This window comes from Equus przewalskii, chromosome 13 (assembly GCF_037783145.1).
Source record: "Equus przewalskii isolate Varuska chromosome 13, EquPr2, whole genome shotgun sequence".
NCBI lineage: Eukaryota > Metazoa > Chordata > Mammalia > Perissodactyla > Equidae > Equus > Equus przewalskii.
The window spans coordinates 87192524-87211349 of NC_091843.1; the positions used below are offsets into that span (position 1 = coordinate 87192524).

General features: G+C 35.5%; 1 protein-coding gene across 3 annotated transcripts in view; it reads right to left on the bottom strand.

Annotated features, from left to right (window-relative positions):
• AGGF1 (angiogenic factor with G-patch and FHA domains 1) overlaps window positions 1–18826 on the bottom strand; it is a 60412-nt gene that overhangs the window by 31168 nt on the left and 10418 nt on the right. For 2 of the 3 annotated variants that reach the window (XR_011525715.1, XM_008514101.2), the window contains exons 6-14: window positions 17365–17692; window positions 16390–16501; window positions 15253–15304; window positions 10750–10851; window positions 9211–9376; window positions 7985–8067; window positions 4893–5020; window positions 3145–3244; window positions 1692–1894 (exon numbers count right to left, since the gene is read on the bottom strand). Coding sequence is in view for 2 of the 3 variants with exons in the window: in XM_008514101.2 (XP_008512323.1) it covers window positions 1694–1894; window positions 3145–3244; window positions 4893–5020; window positions 7985–8067; window positions 9211–9376; window positions 10750–10851; window positions 15253–15304; window positions 16390–16501; window positions 17365–17692 (1272 nt within the window). In the remaining variant the exon portion in view is untranslated. The remainder of the gene's footprint in view (window positions 1–1691; window positions 1895–3144; window positions 3245–4892; window positions 5021–7984; window positions 8068–9210; window positions 9377–10749; window positions 10852–15252; window positions 15305–16389; window positions 16502–17364; window positions 17693–18826) is intronic. The other variant, XM_070571592.1, reaches the window with a different exon arrangement.

The following is an 18826-nucleotide window of genomic DNA, read 5'->3' on the forward strand; positions in this document are numbered from 1 at the left end:
TCCATTTTCTTAACAAAAAACAATGAAAAATTTTTCTGCAATCTAGTAATAAAAATGAGAAATATTACCTAGACAGTTGTATACTACCACAATGAGTGAGATCCACCAGAAGCAAAGTCTACTAACTATATACAGGGCACCAGTATCAGAACTACACTGACATGAGTAATTTTTTCTATTTTAGAAAAAATAATACAGGATACTCCTGTTGCCTCCAAGTCTAATGGTGTGTGTGTGTGTGTGTGTGTGTGTGTGTTAGGGTGTGTAGATGGCCAAGAAGGATACAGAAGAATACTTTATCAGCTTTGGAGTAACAGGGCCTGCGGTTATCCCAGCTTAGGCCTACAGGGACTTGACAATTTGCTTGGCCATGTCTCATCTTTAGTAATAAACTTATTTTTCTTTCCTCGTCCCCCTTTCTTCCTAAATACCCTGTACCATTTGGACTAGAAATTCCAACAGGTAGACTTTCTTTCTGAATTATCTTCCCTACTGTATAATTTTTTTCAGAATTTTCCTTTCCTATTTCTAAATCTTGAAGACATTTTTTTATAGTAGATGAGGGAGCTATAGCTCATATTCACTGTCAGGAAAGGGTCGGTTCCAGCAGTAATTTCCCAGCAAACAGCTGAGAGAAAAGCTGAACAGCGAGGGATAGCACAGCGGTCAGTGGCAGAGCAGTGACACCTGCACGCAGGGAGCCGCACTGCAGCTCTCCCCTGCTCCACGGGAGCTTTCTTCCTGCTCTGCAACTGAAAGAGGAAAACTCGGGCTGGTCATGAGTTCAAAGCAGACCACTGTGTTTAAATCACTGGTTCAATTAATCACTCTTCTGATGTCATAATGTTTTTATTGCATTTCAGGACATTTTTAATAAACATCTTGAGTTTGACACCTTGACTAGGTAATCCTTTTGCAGTAGAAATCAGATTTCTCTGGCACGACTCCATTGCCAGCAATGGGATTTATCAAAACTACAAATGCCAGCACATTGAATATTTCAATACCGTACTCAATTGTCCATATCTAAATATTTCAGCTATGAAACAAACCAAATGCAAATGCTTAATATATAGTACAAATAAACAGATTCTTCACAGAAGAAAACAATGAAAGACTAATTTTCCACAACATGTCACCTGATCATTAGTTCTTCAATACTATTACTTAGGTCATCTCAAGAATGATAAAATTTATGCACCACTACCCATGTTTTTCTCAACATTTTTTATCTAAGTTCTAAAGGGCAAAAACAAGGATGCTCCTAGTCAGAACTGTTTTTATAAACTTCTGATGTTTCTTTTGCTGTGCATCGTACAATAATGAACATGGAGACAAGGACAAATGCATATTTAAGCCATAGTGGTTACATGAATTCTGCTTATACGGCTAGGTGCTTATACGAGTCTTGTAAACGACAAGATAAAATAATAAAGTTTCATAAGCTCATCCACGCCCTGTGAACGTTAGTCCACTCACAGCGTAACTTGATTCAGTCACTACTTATTAGTTTTAAAAAATGCTTCTTACAAGCTGCAAACCACCCTTTATTACACATTGCTGAGTCATGAGAGGGTAAACTGTGACACAGTTCCCTCATGCCACTGACTCTTTTGGAGGGAAAAGTCTGCAATAAAATAAAGTTTCCAAACCCTCTTTTTCAAAAGCTTGAACTGTGTCCTAGGACTGACCTTCACTCTGTAGTCCCTTTCACCCAAGGCGCGCTCCCTGGTGCATCTTTTTGAGGTTTAGTTTCTGGGAAGTTTTCAGCAAACCTTTCTCGCGCTTTCTCCCAGTTCTTTTTGCTCTTGCTTTGGAGAAGGTGAGCATCTTCAACTGAGGATGGTTTGCCTGTCCCCAAACCTGCATGTGTTCGCCGGAGCTGCAGCTCTATCTGTTACCAAAAGTGGAGCAGACCACTTACTGGAGCGTTTACACACATTGCAATCTGTTGTGTCCAACCTGATACTTTTCAATTTTGATTTAGAAAAACATTGATGCAAAAGGAAAACCTGTCAAATTCATCACATATATACAAGAATACATACATGACTACACACGGAACTTCAACTCATTTTTCTACATTGTCTTCCCTGTCACTAAGTACAGCTGATTCTACAGGAAATGGAGTGCTCTTTCAATAGCAACCACCAAGTTTCATGGAGATGCTGCAGAATATGTCATCCTACTCTAACCAGAAGTCAAGGCAATGGATGTGTTTCAAAGTACTGTCCTAGCCTCACCTAAGTAAGTGAACAGGTAGGTTAAACATGAAGAATCATAAAGAGAATTCGATTGTTTATTTTCACAAAAGTAGGGGAGGACTTCCCATTATCTTGAGAACCATAGCTACCAGTTGCTGAGTGCCTAATATATGTCAGGCACCATGCTAGGGGCTTTATCCTCATGACATCCCTAAAAAAGTTATCATCCCCATTTTTACATATGAAAACAGAAATCGAAACTTGCCCTCAGTCACACAGCTGGCGAGTGAGAGGACACATACTCTAACGAAGGTCTGACCACAATCCCCATGTCCTTCCCATTGTACCTCAATGAAAATGAGAAAATTTACATTAAACTCACACTAATCCATCCACTACTTCTTTAGGTATCAAGCAATTATCAAGAAAGTTCTTTCGTCATGTTCGCTTGTAAGGTTTTTGTGAAAGATAATCTGAACCTCCAATGAACCTTGGGACTGCAGAATTAAACCGCTGTACTATTTCCCAGACATTCTCTATTGCTTGTTACATGCTCTGATTCTTGAACCTAAAACAGATTCTCCAGCTAATACAGAATCTGCCTGTTTGTAAAGTAACATTGTGACTGTTCCTGCAATGTTTAGTACCAGGCATAATAAGGAGGTCCTTAAAAACAAGTAAAAGACACAGAAGACCTTTGGCTCAGGAAATAATATTTACTATCCTAGCTTTGATAAAGGAAAAGACTCTGAGAGGCTTCCTAAAACAAAATAAAACCATGCATACATTTGGTAACTGGGAATGCCATTAAGGCAGTAGCCGTGCCTGGTTTTGCTTGCTTCTATTCTCCTAGCTCTCAAGGTAAAGCTCGGCACGTGGTAGGTACCCAGTATGTATATCTGCTGTAAGAATTAAGAATGAAATAACACACAAGTCTTACCGGAGTTTTCATTCCTCCACCATCCTTCCCGAGGCCTTCTCCTTTCTTCCAACCCATCTTCTCCAACATCTTCCGACCTTTGTTGCTATCAGTAATTTCACTTTAAAGAAAATTAAGATGACAATTGATTTCTAATGACCGTTTAGGTCATATTTATAATCAATTAATGAATTAAAAATAATTGGCACAACTACTTTAGAAAATTATTTGGCATTACCTAACAAAGTTGAAGATACACAAATTCTACTCCTATGTATACAATTTAACAGAAAAGCATACACAAAAAGACACGTACAAGAATGTTTCTGCAGCAAATCTAATAACCACAAATCAGAAACAACCCAGATGTCCATAATGGTAAAATGGAAAAACTGTGGCTTATTCATACAAGAGAATATCATACAGCAGTAAAAATAAAATACACCTAATAAAATAATGTTTGACAAAAAGAATATAGATACAAAATAAATACTGAATTATTCCACTTATTTAAAATTCAAAAATAAGTGAAATTAATCTGTTGATGTTGAAGTCAGGAGAGTGGTTACCTTTGGGCAGGAGAAAGGAAGAGTGATTAAGAGGGGGCACTGGGAGGGCAGGTTTCTGGCGTTACTGATAATTGTCTATTTCTTGGCCAAGAAATGTTTATTCTGCAATGTGTTAATCTTATGATAATCAATAACTGACAGTGATACTGGTATTTGTGTACTTTTTGGTATATATGTTATACATCAATAAAAAAGTTAAAATGAAACAAAACCTCTCACTCACTATTTGCATTTTGTTCTGATTTTATATTCTGCTAATTTAAGGGTATTTTTATGTTCTATCACATTGTCTTTTCAGTTCTACAAAATACGTTAAATTAGCTCTTCAATAACAATCAACCAAGCAATGTCAGACCAATGTGTTTCATTTTTTACTTCTGCCTTCTAATTTAACTCTAAAGCAATCTTCATATTCTCCAGCAATTATTTCAAAAATACTAAATTTTAAAAAGTATTTGTCATGTTGCTTAGTATATCTAATTCATAATATTACATTTCATCAAATCTGACTCCATAAATTGTAAGACGCATCAAATTTTATGTACCATTAAGAAAAATTTGCTGCCATGCGTAATTATAAAACTCTTCCAAGTAGTGTATCTTAGAATCAATAAAATATGATATTTAATCAAAATTTTATAATTAGTTGTCAGTTCCACATGTAAGATTTAAATTTCAACTAAATCTAGAATTTACATTCTAGAGAAAAAAAATGTAACTAACATATGACTAAATGCAGAAATACGGTCATACTGTAGACCTCAAAATTACATTTTTCATGTTAATCAATGCTACTTTACCAAGAGAAAAGAGCTGAACGAAGAAAAATAGTATTTCAGGGTCAACAAGAACAAAAGTAGCTGGATATCGAAATACCAGTCCATACCAATTTCTTATTAGCGCAGCCTTCTAGATATCTAGTATATAAAAGTATGCCCAATTGACTGGGCGGCTAGAATGTTAGCGATGCATATATATGTGTTTCAGTATGTCTATTCACATCTATGCTTAGTAATTTTCCAGGGAACAATGGAATTCTAATCTTAGAAGAAAATATAAATAGATACAGTGTTCCTATCTTGTTCTGAACCATTCCTTTAAAGGCTACCTAACAGAATATATAACTCTGTAAGTCAGATTACCCTATGAATGTGATTATGGTACAAAGAATGTTTCAAGCAACTAAAATGTAATGCTTACGAGTGAACAGAGGCAGGAGCATCATCTCTTTGGAAAGTTCCTTCACTTCCAATCTGCTCCCTACGTTTTCCAGCTCTGTCTTTATATTTTGGATTCTTCAGTGCCTTTTCATCTTCATATTCCGTATTCTTTATAAATAAACACAAAATATTCATTGAGGAAAACAAAAGTGATAAATAAAAATGTAATGTCTTTATATTTGCCTTACTTAGCAAATATGTTTCAATGTGGTCTGTATTAAACAGTGAATTAAAACAAGTCATAATATAAATTAAGACAATTATATTATTTACTATGCTATTTTTATTCTATCCTCTTTAAAATGTTTATATTATTTCAAGTTGTACTACAACATAAATTGCATATAGAATATAAATCATAAATTGTAATATGTAGTCGTAAGAATATAGTGAAAATATAGTATATATTTTGACCTAATGATGTGTACTCACATTCTCATATGAACTACCAATATTCAAAGAAATATGCAGAACCCCTGAGGTTGGAAAAAAATCTATTTCTCCTTTTCTCTAAGGAAGTGAATGTTCCCAAGGGACTAAACAGTTTGATACTATTCCTTGGAAGGGAAAAATGTAGAAAGCCTTTTAAAAAATGGATAAATAGCAAATACTCTTTTATCCTGGCACTACTAATAGCTTTCTGCTTCAAAAAAACTCCATTTATACAATTCATCAGTCACTCAACAAATATTTACTATGTAGAGTGTGTGAAGCTCCATGCTAGGTGATGGAGTACAAACACATTTATAATCCTAGAAGGGAAACACAAAATCTTTGGCACGCTCCAGTATGACTGGTTCAGCATTAAGGTGTAACAAGATGTGGCAGTAGCACAAAAGAAGAGGCAGTCCATTCAGCTTGGGGCTTCAGAGAAGGCTCCTCTTCCCCATGTTACTACATGCTGATCTTTATATAAAAAGTATGACATTCATCCACCAAGATGCCAGGAACTGCTAGAGCAACTCAAGAAAAGCACCACAGAAGCTTTTACTTAATTTTGCTTCTAAACAGCAAAGAAAAACATAGAACCACCAACTCTAATTGGTTTTTCTCCCTAGAAGATACAAAAATTGAGCTAAAGTTTTTGAGAAAATATATTATTCTCTCCTTATATATCTTCTGTTTTCCTCTCAAATTAGCCCCTTGACATTTTTTTCTATTATGATTTCTCTCCCTTAGTATAACAGTAACAACAAATAATACAATTTTGCAGAAAAATACATTATTTTGGGAGCATCTTTTCCCACATCTTCATGAAGAGTAAAAAGAACTCCACAAATATACATAAGACCTAGATTCTAGCTATATCTAGCTCTGTCATTTAGTAGCTGGGTGACCCTTAGTTTCTCAAATGGAAACTGGAAATATGAATTACCTTCATGGTCTACTTATAGGATTAAATGTTAATTTTTTTACAGCCTTATTAAGGTATAATTAACATACAATAAATTACACATAAAGTGTACAATTAGATACTTTTGAGATTTGAAACAAACCATCACCATAATCAAGATAATAAACATAGCCATCTCCCACAAAAGTATCCTCGTCCTTCTTTGTAATCCTTCCCCTCCTGTACCCACACAACCACTGATCTGTCACGATATGTTAGTTTGCTTTCCTAGAATTTTATATAAACGGAAATATATAGTACGTACTCTTTTTGTTTGGCTTTTCTTTCACTCAGCATAATTACTTTGAGATTTAGCCATTTTGTAGCCTGTATCAGCTCATGTTTTTTTACTGCTAAACCGTATTTGACCATATACATATATATATCATACTTCATTTATCCATGCTTGATGGACAAGTGAGTTTTTTCCAGTTTTTGGCTAACAGAAAAAAAGCTGCTATGAACATTTGTTTACTAGTCTTTGTGTGAACATATGCTTTCATCTCTCTTAGGTAAATATCTCGAAAGAGAATGGTGAATCACATGGTAGGTGCACATCTAACTTTTGAAGAAACTACTAAACTGGTTTCCAAAGCAATCGCACCATTTTACATTCTCACCAGCAGTGTATGAGACCTCCAGTTCCTCCACGTGCCCACCAACACCTGGAATGGTCACTCTTTTTAACTGGTTTAATTTGCATTTCCCTAATGACTAATGATACTGAACATCTTTTCATGTGTTTCTTTGCCACCTGTACACATGCTTTGGTGAAGTGTCTATTCAAATCTTCTGCTCATTTTTGAATTGTTTTCTAACTGAGTTTTGAGAGTTCTGTATATATTCTAGATACAAGATATATGATTTTTATCAGATAGATGATTTGCAAATATTTTTCCCAGTCTGTGGCTTATCTTTTCATTCTCTTAAGAGCATCTTTGCAAGAACCAAAGTTTTGGAGACAGTGCAATTTATTAATTTGTTCTTTTATGGATTGTGCTTTTGGTATTAAATACCTAAAAAATCTTTGCCTATTTTTTTTATAGGTTTGCTTCTAGAAGTTTTACAGTTTTAGGTTTTAAATTTATATCTATGATACATTTTGAGTTCATTGTTATATCTGTTACGAGGTGTGGATCAAAGTTCTACTTTTGGATTTTGCATACACCTATCCAATTGTTCCAGCACTATTTGCTGAAAAGACCATCCTTTCTCCACCAAATTGCCTTCACATCTTTGCTGAAAATCATACATATATATACACACACACATACACAAATATACATCTATCTAGGTCTATCTCTGCATTCATTATTCTGTTCCATCGACCTATTTGTTTATCTTTAGCCTACACTATACTGTCTTAATTATTGTAGTTGATGAGCTGTCTTGAAATCAGGAAATATTGGTCCTCCAACTATGTTCTTCACTGATATCATTTCGATACGAGTTTTTTAAAAACCAGAAATGGCTATTCAAATGTAGGGTATTATTATCATTTTTCTACTCCAACTTCAACAGTTGTTGAGGTAAACAATAAACAACAGAAATTACATAAATCTCTAAATCATTCTAAATAGCTCTTTTTATATATAAAATGGACTGTGCAAATCTAAAGGCATTTTTACTCAAAACCAGATGCACAGTTTAACACACGTAACAATATTTAACATCCTTACCTGCAAACCATATTTCACTCGTATTTTCTTTAATTCTTTTCTCCTTTCCAACTCTTTTTCCTCCTTACTTAGTGTCGGACCAACTAAATGGAAAAAGTGAGCTTAGTTTAAAAAATAAGAAAATGCTAAATTTGATAAATTTTATATAAAATTAATACTGTTATTTAATAATTTAAAAAACTAACAGTATTAATGTCCCATCTGCAGATTAACCAACAGGTCCAGTAAACAGTAATATAAAAGCATCTTGGGTTATGATGATGTCCTTTCAGCATGTTGGTAACTAAATTTACTTGGAAACTAACCAAAATGCAAAGATTATAGGAAGGTTATAGTATAGATACCAAAAGAAACACTAAACATGTTAATTTTTTGATATGACTATTGTAATAGAATCCCAAATGCAGAAATAGTGAATTTTCCAAAGGAACATAGGCATGTGCAAAAGAAAAATCACAGAACCAAAGATTCACGTTATCATGTAATGTGTCATACTCACTTTCACAATCTAGTATCATAACACAAAAAAATATACAATGACCATGTACAGTTGTTTGGTATTTAGGGGAAAAACTGATATGAAAAAAATTAGTTCTTAAAGTATCTATTCGAATTTTAAAAGCCTTAGATAAGTGGGCTTAAAGCAAGATAGCAACTCCTACAGTGTTATTTATTATAGAAAAAAATGGGCATACACGCAAATGATACATCAACATAAACTGTAAGGAAGAAAGCAAACACGTCAACCAGTATCTCAACATCCTGCCTATTATCCTCTACACCGCTATTATACAACAGAGTTTAACTGTGGATGACTTCTTCCCATCAGTGAACAGATGTTAAGAGACCATTATGTCACAGTTTCTCTTTTGAAAGACATTTAGCTACCACCGCAGGGCTGCTTCAAAAGCCACCTAAACTGGATTAGCAAAAACAGAGCTAATGATTATCTTTCCTGGTCAAAAAGTAACCTAATGCTGTAACAGCACAGCTAAATTACCACACAGAAAAATCAACTACAATCATACTAGCCTAGGCCTCTAATTTCAAATACATGTCATTTCTTCATCTCATTTGATAATATTCACCAAAATATAAATGTATCTCAATACGGTATTGTATCAATTAGATATGAAGCTGGTAGCTAACATATATATTATTAGAACACTCCAGTGAAGTAAAGAGAAAAGTTTTCATGCCCACATGTGACAATACATTTCACATACCAAAAGACTCATCTTTCTTATCAAGACGAAGGTGAGCTCTAACCTGCCCTGGTTCACAGCCATCACAGGTCTCACTGCCAGGGTGGATGTGGAAGGACAACACAGTCTCTCCAATTTTCACTTCATCTCCATGCTCAAGTACATAGGGGTCACATTTAGTTTTAGGCTAAAGGGGAAAAAATTACAAAACAGAAATCCAGGAAGGTTATATATGATTATTTTATGTCTACTCTAAGTAATTAGAACAAAAAAACATTTGAGATGCTTCTCAGTGAGACAGACACACACATGCAAACACACACACACAAACTGCCACAACTCGAGGATGATCCATAATGTTCTACCAATGGAGAGGAAGACAGCTGAACTGAGCTGAGAATTTTGATATTCTCAAATCCACTAATCTCCCTATCTCCATGTCCAATCCCATCAGAGAAACACCCAACCCAAACTCCAAACAATCTATCACCAAAACGAAGAACCACCACAGTCAAAAGGTGACGTGTAAAGGAGGTAAGCGTATCACATTTCCCCTTTTCCTCTTCCTTTCTCTTGATAATTCAGTTTTATTTCATTTCTGAATCTTATAGACTAAAAATAAGGCCTCCCTCCCTCTCTTCTGTATCTTATCTTCTTATGTGCCAGGCACTTTGCCACATGTTGGGGATATAAGAGTTAAGTGGACAGAGATAGCCCCTGCCTTCAAGGAGTTTCTACTTGAGCAACATTTCCATTAAAACAATTTTTTTAAAAACATACACACACAAAAAAGGAGGCCCCCTAAAGTTGCTATAACAACATTTACTCTGAAGAGCTTTAAAATGCATTTCTCTCTAAAAGTAAGGCATAGATGCATAATTAGAAGTCAAACTCAACAGTCAAGTATCCACTTATTAAATACTTTTTTTAGTCCTTTCTGGGAATTCCTTCCACAAAACACATTTGGGCTTGAACGCGGATCTAAACCAAATGTGTATAATAACCATGGCCTTCAAGAATAAAAAGCTCTAGATCAGGGGCTGGCCTGGTGGTGCAGTGGTTAAGTTCCCATGCTCCACGTGGTGGCCCGTGATTCATGGGTTTGGATCCTGGGCGCAGACCTACACACTTCTCATCAAGCCATGCTGTGGCGGCATCCCACGTGCAAAGTGGAGGAAGACTGGCACAGATTTTAGCTCAGGGACAATCTTCCTCCAGCAAAAAGAGGAAGATTGGCAACAGAAGTCAGGTCAGGGCCAATCTTCCTCACCCCCCCAAAAAAATAAAAAATACAAAATTTAGTTTGGTTTTTAAAAATAACGTGCATGCGGCTAGCCCAGTGTCACAGTGGTTTAAGTTTGCACACTCCGCTTCGGCCGCCCAGGATTTGCTGGTTCAGATCCCAGGTGCAGACCCATCCACCGCTTATCAAGCCATGCTGTGGCAAGAGGCCCACATACAAAGTAGACAGGCAGAGATGTTAGCTCAGGGCCAATCTTCCTCAGCAAAAATAATAATAATAATAATGTGCAAGTAATTAATTAGTACATACACACTCACCTGAAGAATCTGTTTTCCGTTAACAATTGTGCCATTTTGACTGCCTTGGTCCACAAGGACATAACTTTGTAAGTCATGGTCAAAATGAATTTCTGCATGAAACTTAAAAAAAGAAACCAGGTAATTATAAAGTAGTATACTTATTTTCTAACCCTAGATAACAATTTCTCTCTGATAGAATGTGATGGACTTTAGTCTCTGATAAATTTTTATTATTTTTAATACTTTATTTTCCTGAATACAAAAGTATTACAATGCTTCTGGTAGAAATGTGGAGCCCACCAAAGAAAAAAGCACCTATAATTCCACCTATAACTGCCATTAATAATGTAGTACCCTACCTTTTCTACTTTTGTAAGAGAGTTGAGATTATACTATAGATACAATTGAAATTATTTTTTCACCTAATGTAAGTATTTGTCCATATCATTAAAAATTCTTAATACAAAAATGTATTTGAAACACTCAGGGTCAACTTCTCAGAGAAGTTTCCCAGTATTTCGATACTCGGGACTAATCACTGCCCCCTTGCTCCAGAGCACTCTGTAACACTCACACCACAGGAAGTTACTGCACATAGGAATGTCACTGTGCTGCTGACAATTATTGCTTACGTTAGTCTACAGTTTTGTTTACCACTCAGTACATAACACAGTGCCTCACATACACTGGCCCTGTACTCAATATGTCTACTTAGTTGGATAAAGAGCTGCAGAAATATTTAATTTAAAATTTCATAAACAGTACACTGCTGGTGGGAATGTAAAAAGGTGCAGCTGCTTTGGAGGGGTCTGGCAGTTCCTCAAAAGGTTAAACAGAGTTACCATATGACTCAACAATTCTACTCCTAGGTATCTATCAAGAGAAATTAAAACATACAGCCAAACAAAAACTTGTACACAAATGTTCATAGCAGCATTATTCCTCAGAGCCAAAAAGCGGAATCAATTCAAAAGTCCATCAAGTGATGAATATACTACATGTAGTCTATCTATACAATGGAATATTATTCGGTGACAAAAAGAAATGAAGCACTGACATACGCTAAAACATGGATGAATCTTGAAGACATGACAGGTGAAGAAGCTAGTTACGAAAGACTACATATGATTCTGTTCATATCAAACGTGCAGAACAGGCAAATCCACAGGGACAAAAGCAGACTGGTGGCTGCCTGGGGCTGCAGCAGTTGGGGGAAATGGGGACCGAACACTAAGAGAGTGGCGTTTCTTCTTATAATAATGAAATGTTCTAAAATGGGTTGTGGTCATGGTTGCACAACTCTGTGAATACACTAAAAACCCTTAAATTACACACTTTCAATGAGTAAGTTGTCTATGGCATGTGAACTCTCTCTCAATGGAGTTATTCTTAAAAAATTTCATAAACATAAACATATAAAATGTTTCAAACACAAAAAAGAATATATTGAATCTGTCTACCTGTGACCCAGCTTTAATAAATTTTGCTGTATTTGCCTCAGATATTTAAAAGAAAAATTATCATCCATCAATGTGTACCTTACTCTGTCCAACCCCTACCCTTCCTCTTCAGAGGTCTGATGTTTATTTAATCACAATGCATCTCTTTATACTTTCACCACATGTGTATGTATCCATAAACAATGTGTTTATTTTGCCTGGTTTGGAACTTGATATAAATGGGAATCATAATTTATATAAAGGAAATTCATAGGTCTTAAATGCACAATTAGATGAGTTCTGACAAATGCATGCTCTCTATACATTTCTTTCATTTTGCTTCTTTGGCTTATTTAACATTATGTTGTGAGGTGCATCCAGTTGTCGTCGACAGTTGTGCCATTTTGCTGTATGGTAATCCATTGTACGGATGTACCACAATCTACATATTCTTCTGATGATGGACAACCAGGTTTTTTCAAGGTTTTACTATATTTAAAATGTTTCTGAGCCAGCCCTGCTGGCCTAGTGGTTAAAGTTTGGCACGCTCCACTTCAGTGGTCTGGGTTCAGTTCCCAGGCTTGGAACCACACCACTCATCTGTCAGTAGCCATGCTATGGCGGCGGCTCACATAGAACTAGAAGGACCCACAACTAGAATATACGGCTATGTACTAGACTTTGGGGAGGTGAACAAAAGAGAGAGAGGAAGATTGGCAACAGATGTTACCAAGCAAAACTTTCCCAGCAAAAAGAAAAAACGTTTCTATGAACATGCCACCTTCCTGTGGACAAGGAAAATGTTTCTCTGGGGTATATACTTAGAAATGAAATTGCTCAGCCATAGTATATGCAAATCTTAAACTTTATTGGACACTGCCATATCATTTTCCAAAGTGGTTGTAACAATTGTTATGCCCAACAGCAGTCTACAGGAATTCTTGCAGGTCTATATAGCCTTAATCCACACAGTATTATTAGAATTTTTAGATTTGCAAGCATAATAGGTGTAAAATTAAATCTCATCATTGTGATTTTAATTGGCATTTTCTGAGTACAACTGAGGCTGAAACTTTTCTCATGTTTATTAGCCACTGGGTTTCCTCTTCTGTAAATTTTCTCTTCATGTCCTTCACACATTTTTTTCAATTGCATTGTTTAGGGTAATAATAACTATATCAAAGAGTTTAAATAGGATCAAGTCTTTTGATTTGAAACCTTATTCCAAAGAGCTGTTCTAAATTATGCTCCCAACAGAAGTGATATTTAATAAATATGCTGAATGAAAACTGACATCTTGGCTTCATTTGTATTTCCTAAATTACTAGAAAGATGGAATGGTTTTCATATCTTAATCACAATATTTCCTCTATTGTGCATTGCTTATTTATGTTCTTTACTCATTTACCTATTGGTGTCACAGTGGGGTTTGAAAAAATGAATTTGTTTCAGCTTTTAAAATATAAAGAACGTATATTTTGTCATATCTGTCTGACTGTCCTAGTCTGCCTTTTAAATTTGTTTCTTAACATATAAAGAACTTCAAACTTGGAGGCGGCCCCATGGCTGAGTGGTTAAGTTCGCGCGCTCCACTGCAGGTGGCCCAGTGTTTCGTCTGTTTGAATCCTGGGTGTGGACATGGCACCACTCATCGAGCGACGCTGAGGTGGCATCCCACATGCCACAACTAGAAGAACCCACAATTAAGAATATACAACTATGTACCGGGGAGGCTTTGGGGAGAGAAAGGAAAAAACTAAAATCTTTGGGGGAAAAAAAAAAAAAGAACTTCAAACTTAAATTATTCAAAATTATCTTGTCCTCTGTAACTCTTTTCTACTTTCACACAGCTAACAAATTATTCACCCTGCCAGTGGACATGTTAGTTTAAAAGAAAGAAAAAGCAGAAATGACACCAGAGAACTACCTATATTTCAGATTGGACTGGGAGAAGGACGTTGCTCTTTAAGTCATAGACTGGGTTTTCTTCGGAGGTAGAAGAAAGGAAAGTCATAGGAAAGTAAAAAAGCAAAATAATTTGGTCAGAGTTCACGTGAAGAGGATTTCCTTCCCTCTGAATGAGTCCAAACAAAGTAAAAATAACTAGATTTTCAAACTAATAATGGGAAACAAATTTCATTCCCAAAAGGCAAAAAGCCACATAAAATATATACTTTAGATCCATATTGTAGTCCATTAAATAGAAACAAAGTAGAGATGATGAAAGGACCAAAAAAAGACCAAAAAAAAAAAAAAAAGGAAAAATAACAACCATAGAAGGGAGGGGGAAAACTAGAGAAAATAAAGAAAAAGAAATATAGAGTGTCAGCAGCTAAACCTTTTGTTTTTTTCTACTTGTAACTTAAGTTGCAACTCGGTTCTTACTGTTTGTTCTGAAAACTCAACTGTTCTTTTTCCTGAAACCATTAGAGGCTCAACTAAGAACAGCTGTAAATGGAGAGCCCTGGGTCACGAGGATAGATGGTTCTTGGGTTGTAAAATACTCTGGACTCAAAGCAACTGTCTGCTAAACCAGCCTGAATCAACATCTGATTCATTTTTGAACTGCCATAATATCTAGCATATTTATTTCACTCAATAAATATTTGTTAAATGGGTATTACTTTAATATTTAAATTAATATCTACTTCTGCTCCAGACTATTAAAAATTAAACATAATTTGGGGCTGGCCCAGTGGCATAGTGGTTAAGTTCACGTGCTCCTCTTCGGCAGCCCAGGGTTTGTGAGTTCGGATCCTGGGCACAGACCTACACCCTGCTCAACAAGCCCTGCTGAGGCAGCATCCCACAGACAAAACAGAGGAAGATTGGCACAGATGTTAGCTCAGGGACAATCTTCCTTACCAAAAGAAATTAAAAATAAAAATAATTTATCCAAATTGTGATAAAGAATTTTTATTTTCTTAAGCAGTGGAATAAACAAATCTGCATTGATTTCATTACCATTACTACACTGACTATTAACCTTTCTATTAATTGGGAAAAACCCTAAGCTTTCTGCCATAATGATGATTTATAAAACACATCTAGGGGACTATAGTTGAAAACTCAAGGTACTCACCTTACTGACACCAACTTCGGGGATTCGGAGAGTATGCTCCATATCTTTTTCTCTGCAGAGTTAAGTAAAATTTCTTTAGTAATTTTTGAAGCATACATATACAGAGGCAGCACTTACAGTGACATGGAAAGAATTTGTTTAAAAAGATGATGCTTTTTGTTTTAAAAGACCATGCTACAATGAAAGTCTATCACACTAAGCCCCATTTCCTAAATCCTGCTCTAAATTTCCTGTTTGAAGGGAGGTTCCAGAATTACTTTTATTCTTTAGTACATCTATCTGAGCTAATAAACATCCAACGGGACAAGATATTCTTTGTACTAATGTCAATCATTTATTCCAGATATGCTATGTTCCCACTTCCATTACTATGTGTAAAAGGAACCTAATATTCTCCAAGAATTTAAAACTAAGGGGGCTGGCCCAGTGGCCCAGTGGCACAGTGGTTACATTCAGCACACTCCACTTCAGCTGCTCAGCTTCATGGGTTCAGATGCTGGGTTTGGACTTACACCACTCATCAGCCATGCTGTGGCGGTGACCCACATACAAAGTAGAGGAAGACTGGCACAGATGTTATCTCAGGGCTAGTCTTCCTCAAGTAAACAGAGAGGAAGATTGGCTACAGATGTTAGCTCAGGGTGAATCTTCCCCAGGAAAAGAAAATTAAGATATTGTATAAAATCTGAATTAATGATTATCTTTCCCTTTAGGAAGAAAGGAAATTATCCAATTCATGATTAAAACCTAACTCTACCAAGTGGTTATGCATTACAAACGAGTAAAAGCAAAGCAGCAGAGAAGGAGGCCAATACTGGCTTTAGGTAAGCAATTTGAACCAGCACAAAGGGTAAGAAAATTACAAAATCTCTGTGGAAGGTATCACCAAGATTTTACCTCTTTATATATGCAGCCCCCTTTTGGGACCATGAAGTCCCAAACTTTGAGTGATTTTCAAAAGCAAGAGACAAAAGCTAAGTGTCAATAATATTTTTTCAGTGGGAGAGGGAGGGACGTGGATGTCATATTTTGTCTATTCAACAAGCACCATGCACATTACATGATAATTGCTCAAGAAATGTACAAGCCATTGGAAAAAGACAAATAGATAAATATAGTAATATTAAACATTTTTACCTTCCAATTGTAGCAGGGTTTACAGCTGTAATGATAAAAAGTGATCCTGTCTGCAAGACTGGTGATCTAATAACAATTACTCTAATACACGGGGGCCAAATTTTTTCTTCATCTGCCAAAGAAAAAAGGGGGTAAATATTAATTCAAATGCTATGTAAAAAAATTAGAAATGTCTAGGGATAAGGAAGAAGCATCCATAAAATAAAAATGTATTGATCAAAAATCTTAATTATATTTAAACCACCTTTTAAATTCTGCTATATGACAAACGCACTGAGAAACGCTTAATACTGTTACCAATTTAAAGGGATCAATCTAAAAGTATTCAGTAAATTCAGTATCTATCACAATTATAAAAGAATCAACTCAGTTTTTTTTAAGGCTTTAAAAAATTTGAAAAAATTTTTTGAAAAAATGCCAACAAGCATTTTTATATGAAGTTAGAAAAACTGAGTCCACTTTTTAAAAAAGAGTGAGAGAAATTCCATAAGGCCAAAATAAGTTCAATTCCCTAATACGAAATCCTGAGTTTTAAAAGTATGTTTCCATATTCTCAAGTGAAATAATATTAGATTTACTATAATACTTATGTAGCTGAATTCACGGACTATACTTTTTACAGGCAATTTGTTCTTTCCCCCTCAATTACAAAAGTGGACTACAAGTATCTAACCCACTAAAATAGACTTAATACATTCTTCAGGATTAGAATGGAGATAACTCGGTATTGTGTTCTACTGACTAAGCCATTCATGCAATGAAACGTTAAGGTCCAAGTATGTACCACATATTCACATTCTACTCTCTGAAAACAACCAAGTGGTAGCCCTCGTAGTTTTCAGTAACGTCATTAAAACAATCAGTTTACTCTTCGGCGGCTACGTTATGACTTACTAACATTTGTAACTGCATTGCTCTTTGACAACCGCCAGACTGGGTAATTTGCATAAAATTGAATGACGGTTATTTACTCACCCTCATCCTCAGTATCTTCTGCAGTTACACTGTCTTCACTGGTCATGTCTTCATCATAACTGTCCTCGGTCTGAGAATCTGTAATTTCACCTTCTTCTGGTTCACTATCAGTCTCTACGATTTTCTCCTCTTTAAACGAAGTCAAATTATAGGTGTTTTCATTAAGAGATTCTACAGTCTTTCCACTAACTGGAACAGTGAATTTGGGGGGACTATTTTTGTAATGAATGTCTATTTTGGCCTTCTTCTTCACAGTTGCAAAATCTTCTCCCTCCTTGCAGTTTATATGTTCAACACTGGATGCTTTTTGATCTTCTGAAGTCAAATCCTAGAAAGAGGTGGGTGGGGAGGTGGGAACAGGGGAGAATAATCTTAAACATGGCCATTTTATAACATTTAATGCTAAATGTTTCAGTGAATTAGTGAAGATACATGTACAGCGAAATAACAATAGCTATTATCTGTACGCTCTCTTCCTCTCATGTTTCCTTTCTTGATCAATGACATTACCATCCACATCAAAAATCTCATAGTTATCTTTGACATCACCTTACCCACCACGTGGAATCAATTACCAAGCACTGTAGACTATGTTTACAATTTATCCCAGTTCTCTCCTTATCTATTCTCAATGTCCTAAGTGTCCCAGTCAAGGACCTCACTGCATATTGCTTGGACCACACAACAGCCTAGACCAATACTGTCCAATAAAAATGTAACGCAAGCCATATTTATACTTTAAAACATTCTAGTAGCCATGTTAAAAGCAGGTTAAATTCATTTTTTTATTCTATCTAACCCAATATTTACAAAATATTATTATTTATATAAATATTAACATTTATTCAATATACTTACTAAGGAAATATTTCACATGGACTTTATGTACTAAGTCTTCAAAACTGAATGTAGTTTATACTTACAAGCATCTTGATTAGGACCAGCTACATTTCAAGGGCTCAACAGCCACATGTAGCTAACGGCTACCTTATTGGACAGCGCAGGCCTAGAGAATACAGCTACCCTAAATTTTCTTCTTGAACTTTTAACCAATTATCAAGTCAACATACATAAAATACAGAATTGGCTTTAATTTCGGCAGGAATTTAAAGATTCTAATGTAGCAGAACAGTAGTTTTGTAAAATTTAGTATTTTATAGAGTTGGTTGGATAATACACAACAGTTTAAAGTAAAGATGAATCAGTTACATCTTTTTTATTCCGAAATTCCAACTTACCTAGCATAAGCTTTCTACTATTTATTATACACGTATAGTGGGCATGCCTTACAACAAATGAATAAATCTATTATTTTAACCTTAGAAGAAGCAGAGTTATTTCCCTCTTTTTCCTTTCACTTGTAACACACTCTAAATTTCTTTCTCCCTTAGAGCAACATGATGTGAGTTCTTCTGTTATGTTATAAAATATGAGAGCATCTTAAACACATTTTTAATTGCAA